Source organism: Thalia democratica, chromosome 9, assembly GCF_965202585.1.
Source record: "Thalia democratica chromosome 9, ktThaDemo2.hap1.1, whole genome shotgun sequence".
Lineage (NCBI taxonomy): Eukaryota > Metazoa > Chordata > Thaliacea > Salpida > Salpidae > Thalia > Thalia democratica.
The window spans coordinates 32,405,665-32,424,326 of record NC_139173.1 but is presented as its reverse complement, the minus strand read 5'-3'; the positions used below and the strand labels follow the sequence as shown (position 1 = coordinate 32,424,326).

Below are 18,662 nucleotides of genomic sequence, written 5' to 3'. Positions count from 1 at the left end.
AAAGAACATTATTATAAGCAAAAGTAATTAGTCTTTAAAATTTTCAGTTGAAATAGAAACAAATATTTATGGAAGAATTAACAAATAATCAGATACATTTTTGATTGAATAACATCTGAAATCTTTATACTATACAAAAGATTAGTTTGAAACGAAACACTAGTTCGAGTGTTTCTAATTTCTCTTAAAATTTCCAAATTATATCATATAAAGAAACAACCTAAAAAAATTCAGTATTTATTAACAGAATGTAACATACATAACACTAGTAGAAATAGAAACAAAAGATAACCGAATCAAATAAGTTTATTCTATTTTCTCCTGTTCTGCCAACCTTGCTCTCTCCTTCCTCCTAACGGATTTACTGACTGACGAGCACATGAAGACGACCAGGGTCAAGATGATCAGTGCCGCTGCGGATCCCATCAGTCCACGGATTCTGATGTCTGAAAAATTTGATGAAAATAGTTTAGTTTTTTTAGAAGCTTAATTGTTGTATGTTCTCTTATCTATTGGTTGCTTAATTATTTAGGATCAAAGTTATAAATGCTGCTGCATCATGGACTCAACCCACAAAACCCCTGATGCGGATTTCGTTTAAAAATTTTTTTTGTTTATTTTACTTAATGACGACACAATCAGGTCTCCTGCAAACCCCATAACTTCTCTTATACGAATGTGTGTTAAAGTTGATTTTTTATGTTTTGTTTTTAGTTAATTGCCTTTATTGTGCTTTTTTTTGGTAACTTTTTGATAACTTAGCTTTGTTTAAACAGAATTTAAAGATCTAGTGTATAGCTAGAAAATGTAGAAAGTTTGTTGGTTTATTAAGACTTAAGTACCCGAGAGTTTTTAAAGTTATCTTATTTTATTTGATAAACTATAATTTATTTGTATATAAAAATTGTATACTTTAAGTTGTTATTTGCTATAATTACTTTTATTGTATTAAACCTATCATGTAGATATTAAATAAACGTTTGTTTACTTTATAATGGTTTAATCTAAAATTATTTTAATAATAACTATTTAAGTATAGTTTCTGTACTTTATCAAACCAAAAAATTCTAATTTAAAATTAAAAAAAAAACTCCAACTGCCTAACCTAATGTTAGTTGACATTTTTTAAAGGTATTTTGATGTAAATATAGCTTTATTTTAAACAAAATAGCACAATATTTTTTTAAAGCTTGTTTGTTTCATTAATCTCCGCCACTGATAAATTTACAGATATTTTATAGCTAGTTTTTGTCTGATTTAAACCTATTTCGTATTAAAATTGCTTTTTAACTTTTATTTTTCTTAGTTTTTTTATTTTATTTTTATGTATGCTCCAATGTTTTACAACTATACAAACCGACACTTGTCGACTTTTTTTTTCAAAAAAAATATATTAGTACATTTAGCATACTTGGGTTCGGAGCTACTTTAAGTTATTTAATTATTTATCTGTAAGTATATGTACTTCGTTTATATATGTGATCAAAAATGTTAAACTGAGAAATCAAGTACATTTAATTTACAATTTACGTTCATTTTGCCATTTAACATAATATATTCTAATAAGTCTCAACTCAACCTATAACGTTACTGTGTTATACAGATTTAACTTTTTTATGTGCTTAATATAAACTTTACCCATACTTTTTAGAGTTTTTGTGTAACAGATTAGTCTCTCGGGACAATGTAGTATTTTGCAATAAAACTTGGCTTGTCTTACTTATATTCAATTAACATTAAATTAACTATTTCTCATTTTTAATTTAACACTTACACCTTTAAAACTATCGTGTTTTTTTCTGCCAAGTCTTCATAAATAAATACTAATGTATTTTTTAAAGCTTCTGCTTTCAAATAAACAAACACTAAATAATAATTTTTAGATTTATTTAATTAAAAGCACTTATTAAAAAAAAAATAAGTTGATGTTTTTATTGATTTATAATGTGTTAACCTAAGCTTTGAAGTCTATAAATTTTTATGTGTGTTTTTATTATTTCTCTTGTTTAAAAGTTGAATATCTAATTTTATTCTTATAGTTATCAAAAAGTTTATTTTAATAAATTTAAAAATATATTAAATTAACCTGTACACCCACTTCTAGCATCTAAATTGATGTTCTCCCCACAGTAGCAAGTTTCAGGAGCAACGCAAGACCCTTCTCCACACCCTCCTTCGCATTTAACTGTAATACAAAAAACAATAATAAATATTATCTATAAAATATTCTTAAACTATTGATATTAAATGCAAGACCCTTCTCCACACCCTCCTTCGCATTTAACTGTAATATAAAAAATAATAATAAATATTCTCTATAAAATATTCTTAAATTATTGATATTAAATGCAAGACCCTTCTCAACACCCTCCTTCGCATTTAACTGTAATATAAAAAACAATAATAAATATTCTCTATAAAATGTTCTTAAATTATTGATATTAAATGCAAGACCCTTCTCCACACCCTCATTCGCATTTAACTGTAATATAATACTTAATATGATAAATATTCTCTATAAAATATTCTTAAGTGTTTGATATTGGCTATGTTGCTAATAAACAAAGAATAGAATACTTTGTAAAAACTACAAACACAGTTTGTTTTTGTTTATAATTTTAATTTTCAAAAACTAGCAGTTTTTTGATAGTGTTGAAAAATGAATTATGTTAGGCTTTATGGCAATAAAAGTAAATTATTAATAAAAGTAGCTGCAACTTGAAAACACAAAAATAAAAACATAACAAGTGCACAAATTTGAATTTGTGACCAACTGTGTTTTGTACTAAGGTGCTCATAAAAAAAATAGCCTTTGAGTTTTACATGAAGCATTGTTTTACAAAAACCGTTATGTGAAAAATTTTTAACTGACTTTAAAGAACATTCATGGAGACCATCTTAAACTTTCTAAAAACAACCCTAAGTTATATCATATTAAATAACAAACATTTAGTGCACAAGTTCCCGGTGTATTATTTTGCAAAATAATTAATAATACTGTTAATAGTAATAATAAAATGTTAAATATAATAAACAAACAAACATTCAGTGCACATATCTCCACTGTACCCATCCGCGCATTTGCCTTTTATTGGGCATGCTCCGGTCTTCTTGTCACAATCGGCTGTAAATGAAAATATTAAACAAAATGATAATTGTTTCAGAAAACAGTTGATCGTAAAGGTGGTAGTTTAGATATAAGTCAAAAATTATTTTACAAAAAAACTGTATGTTTATTTTGGTTTAAACTTTTTTTATCCTCACCAAGTGTTGTTTTAGTTTAAGTTTTTAATAACTTTATGCAAAATTTTATTGACATAGTCTAAATACTTTAAAACTTCATGATTTTTTTTAATAAAAATTTTCTCATATTTTAGGTTACTTAAAAAAACGTTATTGTAAAACAAAACATTTGCATTTATACATTTTTTGTTTAATTAATAAGATATTGTATCATTGACTAGCTTGGAGTTTAGTGTTAAACTAAAAATAATTTTGTTGTCATAGTTATTTAGAAAACAATCTTGAGAAATTTCAATTAGTTAAATTAAAGAAAAAAAGATAAATATAAAGTATAAATTTATTAGTAAGGTATAGAATTGTTAAAAAGATATTGTTAGGATTTCCAAATAGTAAATTATAACATTCATTTTCGTAATTGCCACCTTGCTATAACGTAATGAGTTATTTTTAAGTTATTATGTAGCGTAGTAAATTTAAAATTGTCTATATCTTTTAAACACCTTTAACTTTTAAAGGTCAATATAATATTAGCAAATACTTTAACACTTTTATTAATCCTTTTAAAACTTTAACTCAAGGTATTTATTTGATTTATAAATTTAAAATAAAATAACTATACTGTAAATTTTATTTTGATCACGTGACTTAACATATACTACCACAGTTTGAAGTCCTTTACAAGTAAATCAACTTATACTTGTCATACTCAAAGATTGTCAAATTGCTTTTCTGATACTTTAGATAAATAACTATGTTATCTAAATAGGTAAGTGACAAACTAAATAAAACTTCTGAGGGTCAAAACACTTAACTAATATAGCTTCATTTATATATTACAAACACCCAAAAAAAGCTTGTAATTGTTATAACAAATAACTGTAAGTAATTCAATATAACAATTTAAAATACCTAAACTTATAAAACTATAAATTTTTAGTTACGCAAGTAGCAACTTCTTATTAACGCGATAAATCTATAACCAATGATTAAAAACTATAAAATAATAACTAGAAATAGAAAAAATTTAAAAAAAAATTGATGTACACAATAAACAATTTCTTAGTCACGTGGTATAATTTTTAACTACTTATAAATCATGAATCAAAACTAACTTGAGCTTCCATTTTTATCCACGCAGTACCCGCAAATTTTAAGTTCACCTTCGGCCTCCCACAGTCCTTCCAGCTTCTTCGCTGGTTCTGGTGCTTGTGCTGTTTCTTTTTCTGGTTCTTCAACCGGCTCTTCGTTCGATGGTTTCTCGATTGTTTCCTGATCGTTTGTTTTTGGTTTTTCCGAATCTGGTTTCTTTGATGCTGGTGCCGATTTCACTGTTGTTGTCGATTTGGTTGGGGTCGTTTTTTTGGTTGCTGATTTCTCCGTAGTTGATTTTACAGTCGCTAGAGTGTGCCCGAGAACACCTAAATGTAGGGAGAAAATTGTTAAAATGTTTGCGTTTTCATATTTGGTTTGTGTTTTTATTTCTTATGAATTTTTTTTATAATGTAAATACACATTTTACGTATACTTTAGTTTGGGTTTAGAAATAATAGTTTGGAAAAATTTTTAAAGTCTTTTTCAACTGTTATGTTAAGGCTGATTTTTTTAAATAATGAGTTAAAAATTTAGTCTAATGACGAAACGTTATCAAGCAAAAAGAAACAGTTTTTAACGAAGGATTAGTATACCTCTTTATCTTATTATTAAACTGAAATAACACAAGAAGAAGTTTTAGTTTTCAAATATCATATTTGTATTTAAAATGGATACACAACAAGTTTACTTACACATAATTAAGATAGCTCCAATGATAAACTTCATTTTGAATATGTATTTTAGTATAATTCTGCAAAGTTTAATGAAATGTATCAATTATTTTATTTACAAGCTTATCTTTTATAACTTAAGAAAACTAGTTAAAATTAAAACTCAAACTTAATAAAACTTAGCCTAACAGTTAAAACCTTGATTATTTTTTTTTTCCTCGTTTTCACATACAAAATTTTAATATATCAAAACAAAAATGGACTTAAAAAAACTATCTTAAACCTTCTAGTTAAACAAAAATTTTCAAAACGAATGCATATATAAGTATAAAGAAATAGAAAGTATTTTTCTAATATATGCACAATAAGAACAAATTTATTGTTTCTAATTTGTGTCAAATATGTGGCACGATAGCCAATTAATAACTTCTTATCAATTGTGCCTTTTTTATCATTTTTATTAACGTACTATCTTTTATCTTTTATCATTTTAGAACTTTCACATTACTCCTTATATTTTAAATTTCATGTAATACAGCTGTTGAATTTCAGATATAACTTGAATTTAAAGTTTTTGCTTCTTTTTAAATTATTTAAAACTGTTTTTACAAACAAATTAATTATTTAAAAGCTAAAGAAACGTTCTGCTGTTTAAGTTATTTAAAACCTTTAGACAGTATTTTGTCATCACAAATCTAATACTATATTTTTTATAGATGATCACTAGAAAATAATTAATAGTAATTTTCTCTGGTTATTTTAGTTTCTTTTAATATTTTTTTCAAATCAATCAAAACATTACTAAAAATGAAATCAAATTATAACTGTCGTTGCGAAATAGTTTTACTCATCTTTTAAAATACAAACATTTTATTTTTGTTACTTAACATTTGAATACACTTATATTTATAATGTTCATAAGCGCATTGCTTAAGTTTGTTTAAGTTTTGGTACATCTTAAGTATAATAACTGAGCGTTTCTTTAATTTGTTATACACAGTAATGTAAAAAATTGAGTGATTACTAATATCTAATCGTTCTAAAAGCTTTTGTGTAACTCTTTGTATTACTTTTGAATGATACATATTGTTCTCTAAAACACTTTCAGTTATAAAGTATCAAATACTTCGCTAATTTTTAAATTAGTTTCTTATCAACTTTATTGCTTTTAAAAAGCTAGATAGTTTAGTTGATCTAGTTCAGTTTATTAAGTAAGCTTCAACAATAATTATTGATTTATACTTAAATAAAATTCTTTGAATATCTACTACTAGTTTATAAACTTACTTCTTAAAAAATAAACATCTTTATCATGTAACAATATTCTTCTTACATATGACAACATTACTTATATTTTTTAGAAACTAAATAATCTTTTTGATTAAAAAACGTATACTAACTGAAAAATTATCTAAGTTTTGTTTAGATATTAAACTGTTTTATTAAAGCAATCTTTCAACACAAAAACCTACTCTTCTTGCTTAAACTGTAACACTAATTAAACTAAACTTTAAATAAAACTAAACCTTTATGTACGCAATACAAAGTATACTAAGTACAAATTACTATGAGAACCAGTTGATAGTTTAAACTTGATTAACGATTTTTTTCCTTATTGGTCTCATGGGCATTCTTCCTTATATATGACAATAAAACTTCTAGCAACTGTATTTAAATCGTTTGGTAATAAAATAAATTTTGATATAAAATTTTGCTGTTCTCTGACAAATTTGTTACAAAATTAGAACAAATTTGCAATTTCAGCAAGTTATAAAACCAGTGTAATTAGATTTAAGTAAGCTTAATTTAGTACTAATTAGCTTACTACGATATAAATTCGTAAGCCTAAAAAGAATAAATTTTTATTAGTAATAAAGTTAATCAAATGGACACATTAATTAGCTTATAACAAAAATTTAACTTAGTTAAGAAAACTTTTGAAAAGTTTTCTAAAATTTTCCACTGAACAGTATTATTAAGGATAGCCATGAAAGTTTGAACGTAATTAATTAGCTAGGGATATAGTTTATTAAATTTATTTTATTTAAAGCGTCTTGTTATTTTTCAGTTTTTAAACTACTTTTCAAAATTTCAATTTATGATTACTCTGAATATCTTAAGTAAAATTAAATTTAAAAAAGTTTTTTTTATAAAAATCAAAAGATTTCAACAACAAGTCTAAAAGTATTTATGAACTATTAAGCTATGTTAGTAATAAGTTGATTAAAAAATAAAATTAGTTATTTTACTTAAAATCTGACTTTTTTTGTTCTTCAGACAACATTAGAAAAGATCAAGTTAGCTTGCAAAAAGCAAATATTAATTAGAAACTCATAAAGTTGAACCTTTTCTTAAAAACTTAAAAGCATTTTCAAGTTTAAAAGTACAAGCTAATCACATTGGAAAGCACCTTGTATTTGAAAGCAACTGTGCAAAAACAATCTCATAAACTAAAACAAACTTTGTTTTGTTTTTAATTCATGAACTCATACTTTGTATTCAAGTATACAAACTTGTTAGCAACTTATAAGGTTATGTAACATTCTTTTTATATTTAAAACTAGTACATCTTTTTTTCCACACTTAAGTTAAACTTCTTGTTCATCCTTTAATTTAAAACAGTTTACTTAGATCGTATTTTGTTTAGTTAAAGTTAGAGAAAGAATAAATCTACAAAAAATATTTTCATTTTTACATTAAAATCGTTAAAACTATTTATCAAACATTGTTCTTTTTTGAAAAACCTTGTACTTAATTGTATTACTAACACCTAATTTTAAGAAAAAACTAAACAAAATTAATTTATAAATATACTTTAATTTAAGTTCTTACTTTTGTAACACACAACAATTAGCAATATTAGTTAAAACTAGAGTAAAAACAAACATCAATAAATATGCTGAGAAAATGTAGTATAAATTTAATTACTAATAAACTTCATCATCAAGTAAAGCATAAATGCAAAATAAAATCTGTTACTTCTAAGAACGTGTAGTACTAATTTTTCCCTAGTGTATACCTGACCTATAAATGTTCTTTCATCTTTTTATAAGCATTATAAAAACATAAACGCTAAAACCAAACTTGTTTTAAAATTATATCTTATTATAAACACATTTTTAATCAAACAATAATTTTTTTGTAAAAACTTTTATAAGAAATCATAAAATTCGAGAAACAATCATTTTTTAAGCGTAAGCATTTTGGATTTCCGCAACTTTGCATAAAAAAAAAAAAAAAACTTAAGTGTTTGGTTATAAAGTATAAACTTTTAACAGTCTAAATTTAAAGCGCTTACGATATTTGTAGAATATTTTCCTTAGTTGAAAGTTTTAATTGATGACATAATTATAAAATTTTACTTTATAAGCTATCAAGTTGTTTAGACTATTTAGTTTCTGTAGATTTTTATGTTATTAAAATTACAAATTTAAATACAAAAAAAAAACTTTTGATTCAGTTTGTATAAAATTATGGTCTGATTTCACTTGTCTTACAAAAAACTTATAGACAGCAATTGCAAATTTATTTGTCATTGATAAGCTAAATTGTAAACATTAAACCTACAAAATTTTTAAAAAAAAATAACATTAATAACCTTTACAGGAATTTAACATGTAAAACATCTTCATAAAAAGCTAAAAAGTTTACTAAACTCAAACATATTAAATTTTGAAAATACTAGTAAAAGTTTAAAAAAATAATGTTTTTAAAATATCTTACCAAGAAAACTTTTTTTTTCTTAAGTGTTGAGTAAACTTAAAGTTACCAGTTGTTTTAAAAACTAAATAAAAAAACAAATACTACTACGTTGTTTTACATGATAAAGTACATTTTTTTGTTGTTTAAAACCGTTTCATGTAAAACTTTACTAACAATAAGAAACTAAGAAGTAAAATAATAAATCTGCTTAAAGAACATTTACACAAAACTGCTTGAGAAATGTTTAAAATGTAGTTTCTTAACGTAAGCACTTATTATTTGAGCACTTTTTCAACAATCTTTCAAAAGTTGAAAAATTAAAAATTCATTTTGTTTAGACAAAATGAACTTTACTTATAGATTTTTTTCCTTATAGCGAAAACTTTTTCCGTATAAGTTTTTTTTTCAATTTAGCTATATTTTCATCAACTTTTGCCTAGTTAATTAAAACTTTTTTTACTTTTTCTAAACAAGTTAACCTAATTTTAAATGTTAGTAAATTGTTTAACTAAACTTTTACGCTAGATATACAAGTTTTTTTTTTTTTTTACGCGAAATACTGCTGCATATATGAGGACATTTAAAGTATATGGACTTTTATTTTTTACTGAGGCTTAAACTTTAAACAATAAATTGCTTTTTTTTTTAATCAAAAACAGGTAATATTTTGGTTACTTTTTAACTTATTTGTAGATCAAAAAAAAACTTATAAGCGATTTACAAAAATATTTATAATAAATAAAACAACTATTTTTTAACTTAACTTTGGCTTTGATAATTAAGTTGAACTTGGTTTTATATGTTTCATAAATACATCGTTTATACATAAAATATAAAAACAAGAAACAAACTTTTTACTTGATTTAATTTTTAGTTGAAGTTATGATAGTGCACTAAATTGTAATTTTTAGCAAAACTAGTTCAAATATTAACTTGTTTAAACGAAATACAATTCTATTAAAAATTTATAATACATTCTTTATAAATTTGGGCCATTTGTTGATGTGACGGAAATCCCCAAATATTTGCTGAGTTAGCATAAATAAATTATAAAATTCTTATGTTTTAATTAGTTTTTAATATGTTTGGGTAAGGTAGGTAAGGGTATAAATAAAAAAATAAAATAATTTTGGGTAAGGAGGGTTAGGTTTAAGGGTATAAATATTAAAAAGAATTAAAAAAAAATTAATTGATGATTTAGCAAATATTAGAGGAAACACCTTACTCAAAATTTTTACTTAAAAAACTAAACAAGTTAAATTTTTATATCAAGATCGAACAAACTCAGTCTTAATATTAAAATTTAATTTGTTTTGTATTTTAAGTAGAAATTTTGAGTAAAAATTTGTTTTTAGTCTAGTTTAATTGTTTAAATGCTATTTTCTATGACTGTCACATATCTTTTTAGATTTCTTTAAGCACTGACGAGGTCTTTGACCGAAACTTAGTTTAAAAAATGAATTCTTGAAAGACCAAATTAATGATTTCTCCTCCAATAGTTGAGATCTCTTATTTGTTTTCTTAAAACCAAAACATATAATAATCTATATTCATAAACATATAGCTTTTAATTTATAAATAAGTAAAGCTTCTGATATACGTAAATGAATAAAATAGATTCAAACTATAAAAAATTTATAAACTTGTAAGCGATTTTTAAATTGTATTTTAAGAACTAGTTATACACAGATGATAAAAAATACTAGTTTTTCAATAAATATATCGAAAATATATATAGATTTAGTGCTTGGATGTAAAGATTTTATTTTTAATATAAAGTTATACTTTTTTGACTTCATGTCAGCAAAACTATCTGCAACTAGATTGTTATGTAAAAGTATTTGCATTGCAGTTTACCATAGTTAAAGGTACATTAGATGAAGATACTTAAAACTCTTGAATCATACAAGATAATATATTTTTCGGTGATATAAAAAACAGATAATATCAGTTTTTAAAAACGTGAAGCAAATTACTTATTTTAGTTGCTTAATAAAATAGCAACTTATGTAGTCACTTAAGAAAAAAAATTCAAAACTGTTTTAGCATTTTATGCAATATAAAATATTATTTTTATGCAAAATAACAGAAGCTACATTGAAAACAACTACTTGTTGAAGCTAATGTTTGAGTTAACAAAAGTTATAGAAACTCTCGAAATATTCTTTTAGCACCATAAGTATTTTAACCGCAAGGTGAAGTCTGTAGATCGTAGAAAAGGTTTGATTAAAAATTCGAAAAAAATCACTAGAATTAAAGTTTGATAAGAGTAGTAGATCTTTGCGTAGAGTAGTAGTGACAGACTATTTTTTTAGAATATTTTGTTGAAAATACTTACAGAACCAATTAAACAATTAAGTAAATTTCAAACTTTTTTATACTAGTTAACGGAAACTTACTAAGTAAATTTGCGACTTAATATTTAATAGTATTGTAATAGAGTTTCAGACTATTAAAGATCTTTAGAAATTTATTGTATCTATATCTATGATTTTTTTTACACCAAAACTGATATTTATCTCCACCTTAAATACTGCTATACAACTAATATACAAGACGTAGTACTTATACACTGAACAAAAAGTATAAACGAAACAATTTAAAGATAAACTTACTAAGCAAGCATTTTAAAAGTAATGTTTTTAATGAAACTTATTTTCAGACAAATACACAATTAGCTTTGTATGTATAGTTTGTATTTTTTTGGTCATAAGGTAAAAAAATTTAACCAACATCGAACTTTGCAATTCTTAAATTTACAATAAAAAAATGATACAGAAAACCACAGCAGTTTAAATATAAACTATGTTAAAAAAACTTCGACAATTTAAACGAAATTAAAAAATAGTTTAAAAGAAAACTTACAAGAAATAACTTACTTTAGACACTAATTAGTAATAAAATGACATTGAACCTTAAACATTTTACTAGAAAAGTAGTAAGAGTAATAGTAACTTTAAAAATACTAAACAAACTATTAGGTATTAAAATCGTAATAAATTGAGTTAGAGCAAAACCAATTTGTAACTAATACAAGAGAACTGAATAAAATTAAAGCATTCTAATTTTATTTAAGACAGTGTTAAAGTATGAATGCTATAAATAAAAAATCTGAAAAAAAATATCAAACTATCATAGTTTTGGCAACATAATTGAACCATATTATAAAGTTCTATAATTTTTAATGTTGAAGTAATTAAGTTCTACTAAAAAGTTATTGACCAACAAAAGTGTTTAGTAAAAACTTTACTTTTATATGTAAAAAATACTTACTAATAAGTATATTAAAACGTCTTTACTATTATAAGGGTAGATATATTATAACTAGGAAATATACTTTACAATACTAGAATAACAGCTGTTTGATAGAATGGTTTTAAATATAATTATGTACTTAAATTAGATATAGCAATCAAAACTAAAGTTAAATATAATTAAATTTATAAACTTTTATTTCTTATAAATGTTTCATTACAAAAATTTTGCTAAAAACAACTGATAAAAACGTTAGTATTAAGTCATTAATGATAAAGCCATAAAACTATATAAAAAAACAAAAATAGACTAATTTTATACAGTTTAAAAATTTATAAGAGCTAAATATTATAAAGCTTGTAAATGCAAGGAAATCATTCTTTCGAGTTATTAATAAAAATAAGTTTAAATGCTTTTTTTGCATGTTAAAAAAATTATAGGGATTATGTTTTTTATTTTTTTTTTATTTGCTTAACTTTAAAAACTATAGATGTCTAAAAAACAAATGTTAAAGGAATTAAAAAACTAATTTAATTTTCTATCGTTTTTTAGTTACTAGCGGAAAAAATACTTAAGTAAAATTAAGGTCATGTAGTGCAACAAATATTAACAAAACTTAAACATTTGATTCGTTTAACTTAATTATTAAATAAACAAAAAAATATAGATGTAGACTGTATGTTTATACTTTAATACATACTATTAGTTCTAAAACTTTGTATGAATAAAACTTTTAAGTTTTTGTTTAAAACTTTTAAAAAGCAGTTATTCAAAAAAAAAATGGTTGTTGAAATCTTTTTAATATTTATTTGCTAAAGTGTTAAAGTTAAAGATCTCATGTACATCAAAGTATCTAGTTAATAAAAATAAATGTTATAAAATAACTTACATTAATCGCTTAACTTTAATTCTTAGTTTATATATAAGTAAATCTTCTGATATACTTAAATGAATAAAATTGATTCAAACTATAAAAAGATTATAAACTTGTAAGCAATTTTTAAATTGTATTTTAAGAACTAGTTATACACAGATGATAAAAAATACTAGTTTTTCAATGAATAAAACTAAATAATGATTAATTTATTTTTGTAACTTTAAGAGAAGATAATAGTAATCGTTTAGATTAATATACTTAAGTAATATTTTAAATTAAAAACTAAACTTTTGTAAAACTGATTTTTAATTTATTCTTTTATGGGTAATTAAATTTGAACAGTAAAAATAAATATTTACAATAATATAAGGAAGTTATTTGAGTGAACAAAACTATTATTAAGATTTGTAGTAAAAGCTTATCCTAGGAAAAAGTTTAAAGATTAATTTCCATAACCACGCAAAAGTCTTCATGTTTTTTAACATTTCTCGATTTTATAAGTAGCTCAGTTTTTCTCCTATCCACGTATATAACATTTCTACTGATTTTTGAATGTTTTTTGTTTAATTTATTTGAGCTTTTATTGTCTTTTAAGTAGTGAACCGACCTTCTAATATCGGTATTGTAATTACCACTTTCTAAATAACAGCCCAATACGTCAATAATTGATATTTTGTTCTGTGAAACTTCATTTTTTGCTACTTTCAGTGAACGTCTGTTGCTTAGTAAACTGATTCGTTTGTTGTTTCTATCCAAGTTTTTGTTTTTCTGTATACTTTTATTATGCACAGAACAGGCATTATAACATTTTTCTTCATTTGTATTGCTTTCAGTTTCAGAAGACAGAAAGTAACTATTCAACAGGTAGGACAAATTATCACCATGTTGTTGGTTTTGTTTTTTGTCTAAACTTCTTGACAGAGACAACTCTACAAAATTAATGAATTTTAAAAACTGTTAAAATTGAAAACAAACTTATGTAAGAGTATTTATTAGTTATAAAATGATTGTAAGAAACTACTAGATACTCTTTTTTTTAGGTTAACTATTTTGCTTTTAATAAAGTTTAAGCTAACACATTAGTATCGATGTTATCATTATTTTAAAAAACGAAGATAATCTTTTAAGTTTTAAGGTTTTCTGTTGTTATAAATTAAGTTTATTTACGCAAACTCTAGTTTTATTTTTTTAACTTAAAACGTAGTATAAGTGTTTATTAAAACTTTAATTGTTTGAAACAGACAAAGAAGAATGTTTTTAACATAATAATAATTAAACCTATAACTGGTTTGGTATCTTGATTATGCTCATTATTATTTTGTTGTGACTTGTCATGATAACTTATAATTTCAATATAGTTTTTTCTCTGTTGCGATAAAACACGACGATTATTTCTAATTTTTCTCGACAGCCGTTTCTTTCTTCTTCTATGTCTTGACATGCTTAAACTTCTTGATCTAAAAATTTGTATAAGTGTAACCTTATTAAAAACAAAGTTTTTTTTTACGATTTTTAGTGCATCACAAAAGTTGGTATGACAAAATAGGGTAGTATGTAAATAATAACTGCGCTTATTTAAGACTAACAAAGTTCAATGAACAATAAACTAACGCATCACTTTCTAAAAAACTAAGTTGTTTGCTTTTTAAGCTTGACTCAGAAGACTCAGAAAAGTTCTCAATCTGTAAGTTATAACATTTTGTAATTTTGTTACATTTTTTCAATTCTTTAGTTGTTGAAATGTTTTTATTTATCATTTTGTTGTTTCTACATACTCTCATATTACAAATAACTAATAAAAAGTAAGTACTTTTTTATAATTAGTTAGAAAGATGTTGAACCTAGAACTTTTAAAATCACATTTTATTGTGACAAAGACTAACATTTTCTAAATTATCAGTTGTCTTTTGCTTTTTTGAAGTTGCAAAATCTTCTTTTTCATATTGGGGAAAACAGGTAATTTCTGAATAAACAATAGTTTATTAAGTAATTGAGTTTTCTAATAGACTTTTCTAGTGTTTTACACACTGTGTCTTGAATCTTGTATAAACTTTTATTCTTACAGCTCACTGTTTTAAAAACTTTAGTTATTAACAATAGACTTAGTTTTAAGCAGTTATTTGACCAACGCAAACCGTACAAAAATATTTTATCAATTTAAAAACATCAGTGTATAATAAACTACTTTTGAAAACAGTGTTATAACTCCCTTTTGTTAAGAAATATTTACTTAGAAAACTAACTAATGAATTTTAGTAAACTTTAATGTTTTAGATGTAATTTAACAGCTGTAAGTTGTTTATTTGGTGTTACAAATTAATATGTTTACTTAAGTTAAAGCTTTATTTCAACTAACGGCGTTTCACTGCTCTCAAATAAATTTAAGAACAGATCTACGGAGTCTCAAAAAGCTCTAAGAATAGAGCTTTCTAAATTCTAAATCTAAATTCTTAGAGCTTTTTGAGACTCCGTAGATCTGTTCTTAAATTTATTTGAGAGCAGTGAAACGCCGTTAGTTGAAATAAAGTTTTAGCACAAGAACATCTGTGATATACATTCCGATAAGCTTAGCTTATCAGGATCTCCAGGATTTAACGCCTTATTACGTTACATCTTATGTTTACTTAATGTTTTTTCTTGTGGTTCATACATTCAATGCTCATTGACCTTTTACTATATTATTAATTTAAGTTGTAATTTGTTACATTTTAAATTATATAAAAAATATAAAAACAAATAAAGTTCTTCAAAACTTTCGTTAGAGCTGTTGTTTGTTGTTGATGGCTTTGAAAGTGAGTCTTTCAGTTTTGAGGAAGCCAGTGCAATCAACTCATAATTGTGCTCTTGTTTTCTTTAAAAATAAATTTGAAATAATTTTAACAAGCTTAAGAGTAAAATATGTATCGTTTATAAAACTTATCAAAATGATTGTATATAATTATTATGAAGAATCAGTATTGGTTAAAATATCACAGTCCAAGCTTTGGTAAACAAGTAAGAATCAACAAACTGAATAACTTTTACATATAAAAAGATAAAATACTAATTGTTTCTTTTATTACCCAAAAAAATTATAAATAACATATTAAGTTTTCAAAAAGTCATTTAGCAACAAAAACAAATTTTTTGTACCAAAGTAAACACAAACATAAATATCTCATGTAAATTTGTACCTTTTTTGTTTTCTGTTCGATGAAATATTCACGTAAAGAACATTTTTCGTTGCAGTCTTTATATTTTGTTCATTTTGATTCGTTTTACTACCAATTTTTGATTTAAGCACTAAAAGTTTTAGTACATTAACTTTTATTTTATATGAAAAAAAAGACGTTACTAACAAAAAATGTATTATCATGCAATCAAAAAATAAGTTTTTATTGTCTACGAACTATAAAAATAACAATTCATTTAAAAAATTTTTTTTTTTTATTATAAAAGTTGCCTATTTCAAACTTTTGTTACAAGTGATATATTCTTCATACGAGCAAATTATCTTATTTTTTTAAACTTTCAAATTCACTTTATACGGGTTTCAAAATCTTCAGTTGAATAAAAAAGCATATATAAAACTATGTTTATACTTCAACTTCAAAAAACAATAGTACACTTTATTTCCTCACAAACCTTTACTGCAAGTGATGTAGTCCCCGTACGAGCAGTTTTCAATCATCACCAGCTTGTTGTCCACCTCCTTGTCCTCCACCTCCTCTTCCCCCTCCACGTCCTGATCCTCCTCAATTCTCAGCTTCCTCCTCATCTCCGACACCTTCAACCCGACGTCGAGTCCCGCGCTGCTCCTCTTCGAGTTCTTCCGCTGGAACTTTCGGAGTTTGCGGCGGGAGAACCTGGGAAAAAATTTTTGAAAAAATTGAAAAAAAAAAAGATTTTGTGTACAGCGGTTGAGTTTTTTATTAACTCAATAGGTTTAACTTGTGGAAAGTAACAACTACGGCCTTCCTACCAAACTATAAGGCAATGATAGAAAACAATGATTTTATAAAAAGCGCGGGAAAAATAGTACATTTACTTTACACACTTTATTGGTTTCATCGAAAAAAAAAAACTTTCAATGAATTTTCACCAAGTTAAACAATACAGTGACATCTTTTTACACTCAATTAAACAGTTCTAGAATTTTATAAGCAGAGATGTTTTTTTACCATACGAAGACCATAAAATTATTTACAGATATGATGTTGAAAAATCTATTTCTTCAAAGCTTTATTTAGAAACAAAAACGAAATTCATCTTAGGTAACCATCGCTCGGTAATCGATGTAATCCGATTTGTAAATCAACATATGAACTTGAATATTCTTCATATTTACCCAACACGTGCTAAAACCATGACTTTGTTCTCAGAAAATGTTGTTAATTAATCTTTTGTGCAACTACTAAACAGTGCTGGCTTAATGGGCTACCGTGTAAATATGTTCATTGTTCGAAAACATCGTTTGAAAAAGTTTTAATGAACAGAACACATGAGGGTTGCTGTAATTAAAATGATTAAGCGCGAATTATCGTGTTATGGGTTTTATCCGTTTTGATTAAACTTTAGGTCAGGTTCAAATAAACTTATTTATAAAAAACTTTTGATTAAATAAAAAGCCTTATAAACTTAAGATGAGATAATATTAAAGCAATTTTTAGTCTTATAATAGCTTTTTGAAAGAAACACTTTATTTACAGTCGTTTCAGTTAATACCAAGTAACTTTTCGCTTATAGAATTACCAAAAACATTTGCTTTGGTATGAATTACTTAGCTTTTGCTAATTTTTCAATATAGCTATTTTCAATATAGCTGCACTACTTATATCAGAAATAATCTGAACCTTAACAAAAACAAATCATATTGTATCAAAAGATTAGTTATAATTTTGATAGTACCATAGTTTTAGTCTTTTCTATAAAATAATTTCAGTAAACTGTATACTACTTTGAAAAATATATATACATGTTTTTTCACATTAATTATAATTTAATACTAGTATAAACAACTTATAAGCTTTGGTAACGTGAACCATTTAATAAACTTTATAAGGAAATATACTAATAAACAAACTCTCTTCTAGCGAATAGGATGAGCATTGGTGTTATCATCAGAACTAGAGCTAAGGAACATCCAATTATTGCTCCGTGGATTACGAACAGTGATACTTCGGATTTTCCTGTGATGATTATTAGAAATAATTTATAAAGCTAATAATTAGAACTTTTCAGATTTAAATGTGCGAATAAAGTTTTAAAATCTTTTATTAGTTGTTTTATTTTTACTAGTTTAGAAAACTACATTGTGTTTGATTTTACGCAACTTGTAGAAAAGTGCAACTTTTAACAAATATATGACCAAGTTAGAGAAAAAATTGAACAAAATGTACACAAAGATAAATATGCTAAATCCACAACAGCTATTTTAAAAGGCTAACGTGTATTAATATAATTAAACTCCTTTAAAGACATTAAGAGTTTTAATAAGGCTACTTTGTTTATATCGTTTTGTGTCTCAGGATTTTCACTCTTTGTTTTGCCTTTAGTTTCAAACAATCAAAGGTCATACAAAAAAACCACAATCAATTGATGTCGCCTGTTATAAGTTTGAACAGCAACTTTTAATTTAGTTCTTATTGTAAAATAATAGGTTTTGCATGTGTCTGAAGCGTTTAAACGTCTTACTTCTCATAAGTAGTATAACTTTTAACTGCCATTTGCTTTTTAATAACGTGAACTAAGAAAAACATATATGTTCGAAATTAAAACATGATTCACAAAAAACAATTACTTCGTTTTTTTTCAATGGATTTTGACATCTTGCATACTAAGTT

General features: G+C 24.4%; 1 protein-coding gene across 1 annotated transcript; it reads right to left on the bottom strand.

The window, feature by feature from the left end:
* Positions 1-225: 225 nt before the first annotated feature.
* LOC145844348 (uncharacterized) lies at positions 226-5,082 on the bottom strand. Its single transcript, XM_082951742.1, has 5 exons — positions 5,028-5,082; positions 4,356-4,661; positions 3,044-3,124; positions 2,087-2,185; positions 226-446 (listed from the first exon to the last, which is right to left on the bottom strand). The coding sequence occupies exons 1-5, from the start codon at positions 5,059-5,061 to the stop codon at positions 307-309; spliced, it is 660 nt and encodes a 219-aa protein (XP_082807868.1). The 5' UTR covers positions 5,062-5,082; the 3' UTR covers positions 226-306.
* Positions 5,083-18,662: the final 13,580 nt, after the last annotated feature.

Coding starts and splice junctions, on each gene's coding strand:
- LOC145844348 (XM_082951742.1), bottom strand. CDS start 5,061: ATGAAGTTTATCATTGGAGCTATCTTAATTATGT. Junction 4,662..5,027: donor TGGAGCTATCTTAATTATGT/GTAAGTAAACTT, acceptor CCCTACATTTAG/GTGTTCTCGGGCACACTCTA. Junction 2,186..3,043: donor TGGAGATATGTGCACTGAAT/GTTTGTTTGTTT, acceptor TTTGTATTACAG/TTAAATGCGAAGGAGGGTGT.